This window comes from Merops nubicus, unplaced genomic scaffold (assembly GCF_000691845.1).
Source record: "Merops nubicus isolate BGI_N331 unplaced genomic scaffold, ASM69184v1 scaffold6734, whole genome shotgun sequence".
Classification (NCBI taxonomy): domain Eukaryota; kingdom Metazoa; phylum Chordata; class Aves; order Coraciiformes; family Meropidae; genus Merops; species Merops nubicus.
The window spans coordinates 30,246-43,938 of record NW_008606134.1 but is presented as its reverse complement, the minus strand read 5'-3'; the positions used below and the strand labels follow the sequence as shown (position 1 = coordinate 43,938).

Below are 13,693 nucleotides of genomic sequence, written 5' to 3'. Positions count from 1 at the left end.
TTGTTCTCATGTTCCCTGTATTTAACTTGAACTTGCTGCTTCAGATCTGAAAGCAGACAGTATATTCTTGAAAATCTTTTCTTTTTTGGCTGCCTTTGTTGAACTCTAGTAAATATTATTGCCTTTTTCCACAGGCTTTATTTATATCCATATGCTATTGCAAACACTAGAAACTGCTGCTGCACTTTTATTCCTTAGGGCTTTTTCTTCACTGCATAAATATCCAAAAATAGGCTCAAGTGTCACTTTAGTGGCTGCTTTCTCCTATGTGAATTTTAATGCATTTTATATAGGCAATGATATTAATATGTACTTTCACTATTTCAAGGCAAATATGTGTTTGCTTTGCCTATTCTGGAGGCTGTTCTATTTTGTATTGTTTGTTGTTATTTAAAATACCTTGTGATATTATTCCACTTCTATTCTACAGAGATGAGGAAAGATCAAATAAAATTTTACAAATTAGTAAGTAATTAAATGACCATGCTTTGCAGATCAATGTGGTTGCTTCCCAGGGATTTTTTTTCCTTTTTTTTTTTTTTTGAAGACGTTCTTGAATAAATTGACTTTTAGTAGTTTTCATTTAAGAATTGACATTCCAATAATCTAACAGCCTAGATAAACCACATTGTTTAGAAATACTGTGCAGCAAATGTCTGAATTTCCTGTCTCTGTGGAGCTGCTTCTCTTGTATTTCTAGTATTTTGATATTCTGCATCTCAGTTTCCTTTCATAGTGGCTTGTGAAAAGAAAACTTTGGAATTCTAGTGCTGTCTGTTCTTCTGTTTGCACTTCTCTTCTTAAAACTGACTCTTTTTATAACTGAAACAGAAATTTAATCCAAACAGAAGTTTGGTCTGTTAAGGGAAGATCTGAGATTAGAAGGGATGTCTAGAAGATCATCTGTTCCCACCCCCTTGCTCAAAGCAGAGTCAACTGCTGAAAGCATGTACGTTTTGCAGAGCATTTCAATATGTATCTTGGAAATTACAACTTTAAAAAAAAAAAAAAGCTAAAGTGGGAAGACTTAACTTCCAGAACAAGAAAATGCTGTTGTGTTGCTTGTGTGTTGTATCACGGCATTCGATCATGCTTTACTTACTGTTTTGTTGTTTTTGGTGTTTTTTTTCCACCCCATTTGGAGAACCTAAATATGAAAATGAAGTTTTAAACTAGCCAGATGCCAGTGTTGATGCATGCAGTTTAATTTTTCATGGGAGCTGCCATTCCATTGTCCTTTATTTTGCCAAAGGCCAGTGTTTAGTACTTCTGATCACATTGAGCGGACAAGTCATGGGAAGTGGAACGAGTAGTGCTTAGTGGCAAACCAAGGAAAATTTAATTAGTGATGTCTCCAGTGCCACTAGATAAGTTGCAGGAGAGGTGAGACAGGAAATAAAAGTGGGAACAGGGATCCTGTGCTTTATGATGGACTGTAGATGCCTGAACTTGAAGGCTATTTTTGTTTCTTCTAGCAGAACCATATCTTGTTGGTACTGCTGGAGTACAAGACCGTGTCTTGTATGGTCTGATGCAAAGTGTTTGTGTGCCTGCTCTGGCTGTGTGTCAGCCTGGCTCTAGCCCTGTTGAGACTCATTTTGCTCATGTAGATTTTATGTGTGTGGATTAGAACTGATTCTCAGTTTGAGGTGGTGATACAGGTGCAATCTAGGTGGTGCTAAATGAAACAAAGAGGCAAAATCTAAACCAAAGACAATATTTTTTCCTTGGTACATAGCTAAGTTGTGAACCTGGTTGCTACTGAATTTTGTGAAATATGAGTGAGTAAATGGGTTCTGAAGTGAATGGGGCAAATTGACAAAGACCAGATCCCGGAGGAGCTCTTGACTCTAAAGGCATGGATACTAGTCAGGCTTCCTCAAAATGGGCAGTGGTGGGGAAGGTGGTGATCTTCACTGTCTGGTGACCTGTGATAGGGCACAAGAAAATGGAATGAAGCTGCATCAGGGGAGTTTCAGATTGGCCATTAGGAAAAGGTTCTTCACTGAGATGGTGATTGGTCACTGGAACAGGCTCTCCAGGACAGTGATCACAGCACCAAGCCTGTCAGAGTTCAAGGAGCATCTGGACAATGGTTTTGGTCATATGGTTTAGTTTTAGGTAGTCCTGTGCAGAGCAGGGATCTGGACTTGATGATGCTTTTGGGTCACTTTCAAATCAAGATGTTTTATGATTGCATCTTTTCTTTTTCCTATGTATCTGCTACTGGTTAAGACAGTAAATAGACCTTTGGTCTAAAATGCCATGGTTTTCCTTGCATTTTGAGAAACAGTCTGTCTCCTGTCATTCCTGAAGGTATGAAGTAGGTAGGATTTAACAGTATGAAAGGGTTGATTCTTAAAAGTAGAAATCTTGGTTTTGTCTGGCAGTTGACTCGCTGTTAATCAGAACTTTCTAACCTCTTATTTTGTCTGTTAACTAATATATTCTATAACTTTTGCTATGCACAGACTTACTCATAAAGATCAGTAAGAAGGATTGGAAAGTTCATTGCTGCTCTGGTTCTTTGTGTTTGTGATGAATAACAATGTTTGTTCAGAAAAACCTTGGAATAATTGCAGGCTTGAAGTGCAACCTCACGTAAATGAGAGAAGGTACTTAAGAGAACTGAAGGGACCGTCTTAGAAAAACTTAGGAGATTTTAAAACTTACTTCACTCACAGCCTGAAACTTCAGTTTTTCCACAACAGACTCAGAGTTTTCTTTTCGAGAGATTCATCAAAGCACTCTACGTGTTTCTTGCATCAAAACTGCTGATGCAAGGAGTTAAACTTTCACCAGGCTCACAGACTTATGAAACTCCACAGCTGAAAGTTTAGATAGGCTCAAGGAGATACTGGCCAGGTACTACTGAGGAATATAAAATACACGAAATCACGTCTGCGTCAGGAAGTGACCTGAATTGAAGGTAGTTGGAGCATGGATGGTAGGAGGGAGTATTGTGTATGTTTGTCCTGTTCTTGTTCTTTATTATGTATCTGTTCATGGCTGCAGCTGCTGGAAGCAAGATGCTGACCTGGATCAATCTTTTGTGTGCTGGATAGCATGAATAAAAAAAGGATATCTTGCTCCAAGTATACTTGCTTTCTCTCAGAGATCACTAATTTCATATGACTAGGAAGAAAGAGCAAGCAGAAAGATTTGAACTGCTGATAATGAAATAACCACCTCTACATATGCATTTCATTAGTTCCCAGAGATCCACCTAACAGGACAAGCTTGTTTGCAGGGCCTCATGTGATTCATTGATAAGATGCATCTTCGTGGCTGGCACTGTTAACTCATTCTAGTAATAAAGTGTGTGTGAGCAATCCATACATGTATTTAAAGACTTAAGACTCATATCAGTGAGTCTTCTTATGTGGAGCTCACTGCCGGAGGAATTTTAAATTGTGATCACCTTATCTGCTTATTAGAACTTCTGTCCAGCACTAGGTGTAGCACTTCTGAAGAAAATATGTGAAAAATTTATGAAAAATGCTTTCTACTCAACATGTTCTTGTGCTATTTAGAACCTGCTTTTGGAAGAACTCACCGTTGTCTTTTCTGGAAAAGTGTGCGTCACTGGCATTATGCTGGATTTTATAAAAATAGGAATGGTAATTTTTAAGATCAAAGGGTAAAGTACCTTTATCAAACAAGATTAGTGGTTCTATAGAGAAGCTTGGGAGGGATTTATTTTTTGTGTTTATAATCCTTTAATGATAGCCAGCATTATAAATTCGTCAGAAAAAGTATGAACTGATTCTTTGTTTCCAGCATTTCAAAGGCAGTTGTTTCTCCAGAATCCTCATGAGCCACCAGAATCAGAGTTGATTTATAGACTGTAAATTTTCTTTTGAAAACTGATAAATAGTATGTCAGATTATTAGATTAGTAAGAATACCAAAGATTATGGTTTTCAGTCCCACTTGTGTTCACAAATTCTCTTTTCCAGGAATGCATGTTTATGAGTGAGTATGCTGAAGAATCAGTCAGTTGTGGCATGTTAGATCATACAGACTTTTCCAGAATGTCATAATTTGTGCTTTAACCTGCAAGTAGCCTTTAGAATCTGTGCATCTGTAAAAACTGGGTGATTGATAGGGTTGATAGTCCCTCAAGTTTAGTCTTTGATGCAAAAATTTAGCCTTAGTCAGGAAAACAGCGTGTTCATTGCTGTCTGTGGCAGGGGAATCCATGCTTTAAATGCAAAGTTCAGGAGGTGTATTTTTGAAATAAGAGTGTGTGTTCAATGGCCTGATGTCCAGAAAGCTTTACTTGGTAACATTTTCATATATATTATTATAATTTAACAGTAATATGAAGTTTTTTCCTACACACACAGTGATCATTTTATCATTAAGAGGTTGCAAGAAAATACCAACAGCTGGATTAGAACTGTCTGTTCAGTGCAGATATGAGGCAAGTGTTATTCCCATCTGTTTGCAAAGAGAAATTTTCTTCTCCCATTAGACATAAGACATAGTTACATGTGTGATGTGTTCCTATATTACCCAAATATCTTACATGCTGAAATTGATTTTCTAATACACCTTCCTCCAATGTTTATTTTACTGGGTTCTTTTAAAATGTAGCCCCAAAACTGTTAAATATTCTATTTATTTTTTTTGTGTTTTGTTTTTTTTTTTTCTTTTCCAGACTGATCTTGATTATGTTAACAGTGTTGTTGCAAGCCTGGAAAAAGAGTAAGTTGTAGTTTTAATGGGGGATTTCTTAGATTATTGGTGGATTTTCTTTTTTGTTTTTCCCAAATGAGGTTGTAATAAGTAATAAAAAAATATTCTGGAAATACGAGATTATGCATTTTTGTTTCTTGGGGGTTTGAACTTTGAAACAAGAAAGGAATAGATGGCAAATCAAGGGGCAGTGATTCAGTCAGTCAAATGGGATTAAATTGTTTGGTGTAATATAAACAGCTGGGGTTGTTTTAAACTGGTTGGAAATTTTTGTTGTCTGTGTTAGGGCTTTGTCTTCTCTGTGTTCAAAGAGAAATATAGAAAAAAAATCACTAGGTTCTGAAAAAAGGAAGGCAGAAGAAGTGTTTGGAATCCAGATGGAATTTTGATTATTGGGCAAGATGCTATACTGCTCTGAAGAAGATGCTGAGGAAAACAATACTTTTTTTCAGACTTTTATTTTACATGCCTTTTTTGAATAAGTCGTTGTTGTAACCAGACACAATGACTGTACCAAGAGAAAGCAAGCAGGAAGTCTACAGAACTAAGAATCTCTCATGTGACTTTAGGTATGTTTCTGTTGACAGGTTTTCTACAGAGATCAATTCTGGCTTGGTGGAAGTCATAGCCCCTCCTGCAAGTTACTATCCTGACTTGACAAACTTGAAAGAGACATTTGGAGACTCAAAAGAGAGAGTGAGGTTAGCTTATTCCCCCAGATCTTTTCTCATCTCCTCCCACACCCGCACTTTTGTTGTTTATGAAACGGCAAGTGGGATGTGAATTCTTGAAATGTTTTCTTACTGTAATTCTTGAAAGTGTGGGGTTGCTCAAAGTGCTCTATGAATCCACCTCATTCCTGTCTGCTTGCTGTTCTGTGCATGAGCAGAGCCTAATGCTGTGCTTGGTTGAATTCACTTAGTGTTAAATTTTGGGAGGAAAACTGAGACTTTATGTACTTCCCCTCTGTGTAGACTTTTTTTGTTTACTGTTTTTCTTCCTGAAATACAGCCTAGATCCTGCTGAGCTACCATTTAACATGCACATGTGTTTTTAGTGAAATGTCAGGTAGTTTTCACAAAATCAGATTGAAGTTAAACCATAAAGTATAAAGTGAATCCTTTGTTCCTTTTTTTCAGACAGAGGATTTCCTGAGGGAACAAGGCCAAAAGCAGCCGCCCTAACATTTCACTAATATGCATCATTCTTCAGAGTGAGGTTTACTTTGTGTTGCGAGTGTGTATTGAAATAACATTTTTCATAATCCTTAAGCTTTCAATTTAATTTCAGGTGGAGAACAAAGCAGAACTTGGATTATTGTTTTCTTATGATGTATGCCCAGAAAAAGGGGGTTTATTACATACAGGTAAATTTCTCTTCTTTATTTTGAGAGACACTTTTAAATGAGTCTCCAGAAATTATGCTGTTGGACACATCAGAGGGACCTACACAGAAGAGAGATAACTTAATTCCATAGCTGAAGTAGGGTATTAAGTATGGAGGTTATGGTATGTGAGGAAGTAATTTGTGGAGGACACTGTCTCTGAAGTAGAGAGTAATTTGTCCAATGCAACTTTATTTTGTCTTAAGGTGCTTAGTGAAAAAAGTGAAGGCATGCAGACAGCTGAACTACTGTGTTTTCCTTGTCCTTGAAGTGAGTTACCATTGAGTCACCTAGGCAAAAACCACAAGCATATTTTGAGTGGAAATCAAGCTAAAAATCCATATTCACTTTCTTTTCAAGTTAAATGCAGCATCACTTTTGTGTGACTGTTTTTTGTAGACACATTTTTAATGCATTGCTAGACTTGTTTTCTTTTTTTAAAGTTTTCAAGAACATAGTTAAGTAATTCTTTTTAAATTTAATTTAGCTCAGAATTGTTCCTATCGTGTCTTGCTGCTTTGAAGTAGAAGCTTTACCCAAAGGTATTGCAGATTAAGTGAGTAATTATGATCTTTATTTAGATTTTGGGACTGTGTCCTTTGGGTATAAAGCCCTGTTCATCTTATCTAGTTTTTTCAAAGCTATGCTGGCTGCTCTCTGAGAACTGTTGGAGACTCAGCTCCTGGAAGCTGCCCAGCCAATGACATGAGACAGTCTTTTTGAAACTCGGCAGTCGCACAAATGAGTGCCAGCACAAGGGGAAAAGCATGAATGCACTGGGAGAGAGGACAGGAGAAGCAGGATCCTTAAAGCAGTGGCCAGCACTTATTGTGAGTTAAAGGGACTGCAGCACCCACCTTGGTGGTTCTGCTGCCCAGACTAGATGATGCGTTTGGACCATGTGCCTGTGCTTCTGCTGGGCAGCTAAAACTGGGTGAAATAAATCCTACCTCTGTAGGCAGCATGTCTCTTGGCTCCTTGGCTCAGAGGAGAAGTTGTGTCAATGCTGCTAGGTGTGTGAGTAAAGAGGGTCATGTCTGTGTACAAATAATACAGATATTCTACTTGTTCTACTGATGATGTCACTCCGTCTAACATTATTTCATAGATGATTTTACTCTGAAGAATGAGGCTAGAAAAGCCATGTTCTGAAATAATGAGATACTTTTGTGGATTCTTACTACAGAAAGATTCTGGATTAGTTTTCTGCAAATAGACTGTGATCCCTGCAATAGTTGTTCTTGGCTATAGTATCTAGGTTTTATAGCACTGCTTGCATTGGAAATGTATGGCTACGTGTTAGCAATATATTATGAATCAGTATTTCCTAGCTGTACTTTTTCCTATTGCTTTGCTGGTGCTTTTTTTTAATTTATGTTGATATCACTGCTCCCCTCTAGCTTGAAGATGACATCGTTGTCAAGCAGAATTATTTCAGCACAATAAAAAATTTTGCACTTCAGCTTGCTTCTGAAGATTGGATGATTCTAGAATTTTCTCAGCTGGGTTTCATTGGTAAGAAAATGTTCACTTTAGTAGTTTGAAAGAACACATTTATCCTCAGACTCTATGAATTAATAGTGATCTGACTTCAAAGCTATCTTTTTTGTACTGGAAATAGGCCAAGAAGTAGAAATTCATTGGCTTTTTTAGGAGCTCTTGGCTTAAATTATGGGTGGTTGTGTTTTCTTTCTTTTTTTTTTTTCCAAGTTGTTTCATATACTTTTATATGACTGAGGCAAACTCAGACTCTTGGAAAAGATGACATTTTTATAACCAAAAGTTAATTTGTTTATAAAAATACTAACAGTTCAACTGCAGGGAATGACTTAAGTTCAATTTAGCTGCCATTAAAACAGAAATGTCATTAAAACACAACTCACTGAAGTAAAAATAAAAAAGCATGAAACTAACTCCTCCTGAAACAACTTCATCGATTTTTGTGCCTAAATTTCCAAGAATCAGCAGGCATCAGTTTGTCTTGGTTGCACAGCCTGTTCTGTGTCCACCTTTCTACTCCATCAAGGAGAAGTTATGACAGTCTGCACCTTTTTAGGTGTAGTTAGAGTATGTCTGTCATTTGCAATGAACAACAGAGAAGCTAATGCAGCATCTTGGGCTATTGTGGATTGACTGTCAGGGTGCTGTTGAAACTACTTTACGGTTCTTTGCTCTTACATGAATATGTTTTTATTGAGAGGTACTAGACTTGAAAAAAAAGAAAAGCAATGAAAGAGAAGTTTTGAAGGGATTTCACAAATCATAAGGGTATTCCATTACTGCAGTGATGTCACGATCTCTTTAAAAGTGCTAAGCTGGGGGTCCAGAGGAAAATCAAAAGCGAAAAAGCGAAGTCAGACTGTGGATGTTCCTGTATGTAGTCAACACAAATGATTCCAGTGTAAAGGCTGTAAGCTGAGTCCAGAACAGGAAGAAAATCCTACATATAACAAAGTGCAGTCCTGAGTTCTGTCATTCTCTTGGAAACTCGTGTTTTCTTGTTTTCACTTTGGATCTACTTTCCAGAGAACAACTTTGTTTTTAGCTCGGTGGCCCATAATGGTAGCACTGAGAACTGAGGATGCTGGCACTGTGTGAATGGCCATTACTGTCCTGATTCCAGCTCAGAACCAGGTGTACTGCTCATGCAGTGGTTCCCTGACTTTCAGGGTCTCAGAGATTCGCCAAATAGAAAGGAAAATAGTACTTATATCCTAAACATGCTGTTAGGGTGCAAAATGGTACTTTGTACTTTTGCCTGTCAATGTAACCTACAGAAACAGAGGAGAGGAAATGGACGGATGGAAGTCTCCTTATCTATCTGGCCACCACGTAACCGATCTGCTTGGATGCCTTGGGCTACCAACAGACATGCGGTGTTGGTGGAATAGTTACAGGGCTGGTTTTGTGTCCTCAGAAGTGGAAAGGAGAAACAGGAAATGGAGATATAATGGAGAAATAAGCATTTAAATAATTTACTGGAACTTTTGCCCTAAATAGACTTGTCTCTTCTGCTGGGCAGCCCCTTGCAACTCTGTGATTCTGTGGCAGAGACTGATTGATTACCAGCATCTCATTAGGCTTTGTATCTAATTTTGAACAGTTAAACTTAAATTGTGGGCTTAGTTTGGGTTAAAGTTTTAGCTCCAGTCCTAATTCCCGGCTTTGTGTAATTTGCATTTATTCTGCATTTGCTTAATTTAATAGTAGAGCAGACTCACTTACAAATTGCAGTTTTCTAAGACTGACATGTCTAAATGGGCATAAAACCACCTTACAGTTCAGGGACAAGCACGATCTGCCCCATGCAGAAGTATTTCAGATCAGTTATTATTTGTGTTTCACACACCTTTCTGTTCTCAGTGCTGCTATAGAGGGCACAGTGGATAAGCCAGAATGGGTAGGTAGGTAGTTCTTCAATTTGACTAAATCACCTGCACAACTCTTTACAAATATTTTAAATTTGTTTTTCTATACTGACTATACTTTTTTCAGTGTAGGCTCTGAAAATACAATAGTTGTAGTTAAATTTAGTTGTTAGCTCCTACTGCTTGCATCTCTGTTCTTTGTTCCATGTACCATATCTGCTTGCTTTCATTCTAATTAGATGATATCAGTAAATTTTCAGATCATTTAGCTATGGCTGCACATCTTAATGTTGCTTTTCTACCTAGAAAATCGAATTAGATTTTTTTCTTCCCAATTTAGCTACTTACCCAGCTTTTAAGTTTTGAGAGAAAAATTAGTATTCATGAAAGTGACTAAAACTTCTGGCTTTGAGACGCATTGGTGTGCTATAACCATATATTGTGTAGGAATTTTATGCAAGCAATGAAGATTTGTTTTATCTCTGCTGTCCCTTTATGGATCTTGATGCTGACTGATACTATGGTAATTTGGTAATGTGGATAGCAATGGAGAAGAACAAAAGTAGTTGTTGTGTAACTGAGGATGAGTTTTATGTGTAGATATCTAAGAGAAAGTAGAGCACTGAATTGCCTACATGCCACTGATTTGGAAATAATCTCTAAAAAAGAGAAGTGTGGCTGATTGGCTGTAAGCTGTTGGAAACCTTCATCAGCTTGGAAGTTTGCTAAGTAAAAATATTTTTTGTCATAGTATTTCTGAACTGAAAACCTAATTTATGCAAGTACTACCTGAGGAAGTGGCAATTGCAGCTATTTAGACTGACAGCAGGATTATAGAATTCTGTCTCCTCTGCCACAGAGCAGAAGTTGCTTCCTTTGTTTTCTTTTTAATACTGAAAGCACAGTCGTAAGTGCTGTCAAGTATCTAATAAATAATGAGTGAGAAGAACGTTTTCTCTAAGAAGCTCCGTGGAAGGAGCTGCATCTTTTGCTCTTCTGATTATGGTTTGTGCTGTGGTTCCTGAGGCAACGGAGGAAAGTCCTACTAGCTTTTTTTGAGAAACAGTGATTTGTCTTCCAACTGCCTGTGAACTGAAGTATTTTTCAGATGATCTATGCTGTACCTGCACTGCCAGCTGTCCCAGACTTTTAATGGAGCAATCTGAAATTGGCCTTTTGGTTGTCTTATACTTTTCCTCTGAATCTACCGTGCCCTGGTGTCTTAAGGCCTGAGGTTCTGGTTATTTTATGTTGTTCCGATTAGTTTTGCTCAAGCTGACCACTTTGTTGAAGTTTGGGGAAGTGTAGATCAAGTCAAATATTTAAGATTTAAATAACTTCAAAGAGGTTCTAGTTTTAATGCCAGTAATTTGCATATCATTAACAGGGGAAGCTTTGAAATACTTCAACTATAGTTAGAATATGTGCTTGCAGGTATAAAATTATTGTTGGTGTAGACTGAATATGTTTAATGAAGCTTATATGAAAGAATAAAAATGAATAATTTAGGTATTTGCAGTTCAAAGAACTGTAGAAAACAAAGTTTTTCATTTTGTGTGTGTCTTGGACCTGCCAACAAAATACTGAGAGGGCCGAAATATTCATTAAAGGTAGCATTTAAATGGACTGAAAGTCAGATAGAAGTCTTGGCAGGCCACAATAAATAGCAGAGAATGTTACACATAATTTTTTTTTTTTTCCAGTCCTGGCTCTCACTTTTATCAATATAGGTAAATAATATGGAAAGCATCTTCCACATTTTATAAATCTTTAGGGATTTATGAAGCAAGATTTTACCTTTGACTCTTATTTCTTTTGGGTTTTGAAATTATCTTCCAGGGGTAGGTCGTATGCATCCAGAATCTGAAACCTCTGAAATTTTGTCAGCAGTGTCTCCTTGATTTATGTCTCTTCTCATGCACTGTACAAAGTGCATAAACACAGTGTGAGATGAGTCATTGCTTCAATTCTTTCACATTGTCTTTGGTTTGAGGCAGTGCACATGGATTGCAGTTTTTACTTGGTTCTCTTTGTCTTGATGATTTTTGACAGCATATTTGGGATGGCCAGTGGGCAATCTGTAGGCTGGACTTGGATGACATCTCAATGGCTCACAGCATTTTCCTCACCTGCAGCTGCATGGGAGGCCACAGGACTGCAGGACCTTGACAAAAGCTGCCTTTTCCTTCTTGAGCTATGGCTATGCCACAGGGAACCCAGACTCCTGCTGCAACCCTGCTCAGGAGAGCCTAGGAAAGGGCTTGGCTCCTTTGGATCAGAAGGTGTCATTGGTGGAGTAGAACTTGTACTGGGCTACTTTCCATCACAAGGAGTAGCTGTGGACAGTCAGAGGTCCAAAGCTTCAAAGACCTGTTTTACCAGGGGCTTCACTGCAGAGGCCTGCTTTTGAGCTGGTTTAGGAAGAATGTTCTGGGGAGAAAAAGGGGACATTGATCTGTGGCAGTACTGCTGTGCTCTGCTAGTGGTGTCCTGAGACAGAAATAACAGATGAGGGATGCTGTGTTATACAGCTGGGGCAAAGCTGTGCCAAGCCGTGTGGAATCTGGTGACAGCACTTCAGCAAGTAGTGTCAGGATGTCTGTCCTTGGCTGCCTGTTCCTCTTTGCTCCAGTGATCATTACGAATTGAAGAGAGAAGGCTTTGCCTGCACTTCTGAACCCTTCCACAGTGCTGGGCAGTGCAATGTGGAGAGACCAGCTGGGTCTGAAGCTGCTAGTGCAGCTGCAGCAAGCTGGCTGATGCTTACCTACCATATTCTGACTAGTTGCAGTTGGACGTGTCAGGGTTTTTTTTTTTATTTCTTTGTTCTTGGTTGTTGCTTGCTGGTTTGTTTTTTTTTGTTTTTTTTTTTTATGGTGTGTCTTGTGGCATCACCATGTTAATTAGATTAGCCCCTGAGTCAGGGGTGGTGGACTGCATGGTGGACAGTAGTGTGCCAGTCTGTGTCTGGAGGGAAGTGCCTCTGAGTCTAGGCAAGTTTGTCCTATGGAAGTGAATAACTTTTGTTGAAACTTGGTTAAAAACTGGCTGGATGGCTGAGCCCAGAGAGTTGTGGTGAGTGGAGTTACATCCAGCTGGTGTCCAGTCACGAGCGGTGTCCCTCAGGGCTCGGTTTGGGACTGGTCTTGTTTAATGTCTTTATCAATGACCTGGATGAGGGGATCGAATGCACTCTCAGTAAATTTGCAGATGACACAAAATTAAGTGGAAGTGTTGATCTGCTGGAGGGTAGGAAGGCTCTGCAGAGGGCTCTGGACAGGCTGGAGCAATGGGCTGAGGTCAGTTGTAGGAGGCTTAACGAGGCCAAGTGCCAGGTCCTGCACTCGGGTCACAACAGGCAACCCTCCAGGCTTGGGGGGGAGTGGCTGGAAAGCTGCCAGGCAGAAAAGGATCTGGGGGTGTTGGAGGACAGCAGACTGAACATGAGCCAGCAGTGTGCCCAGGTGGCCAAGAAGGCCAGCAGCATCCTGGCAAGTATCAGAAACGGTGTAACCAGCAGGAGTAGGGAGGTAACCATGACCCTGTACTTGGCACTGGTGAGACCACACCTTGGGTACTGTGTCCAGTTTGGGGCACTACAGTGCAAAAGGGACATGAGGGTGCTGGAGCAGGTCCTGAGAAGGGCAACGAGCCTGGTGAGAGGGCTGGAAAACATGCCTTCTGAGGAGTGGCTGAGAGAACTGGGGTTATTTAGTCTGGAGAAGACTGAGAGGAGACCTTTTTGCTTTCTACAGCTACCTAAAAGGTAGTTGAAGTGTTGGTTTCTTCTCCCAAATTACTGATGATAGGAGGAGAGGAAATGGCCTCAGGTTGTGCCAGGGAAGATTTCAGTTAGATATTAGACTTTCTTCACTGAGGGAGTGGTTAGGCACTGGAATGGGCTACCCAGGGAGGTGATGGAATCATCATCCCTGGAAATGTTCAAAAAATGAGATGTGGCATTTGAGGCTTTGATCTAGTGTTTAGGGAAATGTTGGGAGGAAAGTTGGACTTGATCATCCTGGAGGTTCTTTCCAATCATGGTGATTCTATGATTCTACTCTTTTTCTATTTTAGGTAAAATTAAGATAACTTAAATTAGGGAAAAGAGTAAATTCCTACTCTTCAGTTTTGTAATCTGCTTTATTTGTTTTGTAGGTAAGGTTCCTGTACCTTAAGGTTCAGGTTTCAGGTGACATGGTCTGTAAGTCACCACAGATGACAACTGATGACTGTAATCC

General features: G+C 39.1%; 1 protein-coding gene across 1 annotated transcript in view; it reads left to right on the top strand.

The window, feature by feature from the left end:
• Positions 1-13,693, top strand: part of MGAT4A (mannosyl (alpha-1,3-)-glycoprotein beta-1,4-N-acetylglucosaminyltransferase, isozyme A) — a 74,392-nt gene that overhangs the window by 39,327 nt on the left and 21,372 nt on the right. Inside the window, exons 5-8 of the mRNA XM_008939550.1 lie at positions 4,663-4,709; positions 5,288-5,401; positions 5,991-6,066; positions 7,485-7,599. Coding sequence (XP_008937798.1) covers positions 4,663-4,709; positions 5,288-5,401; positions 5,991-6,066; positions 7,485-7,599 — 352 coding nt within the window. The remainder of the gene's footprint in view (positions 1-4,662; positions 4,710-5,287; positions 5,402-5,990; positions 6,067-7,484; positions 7,600-13,693) is intronic.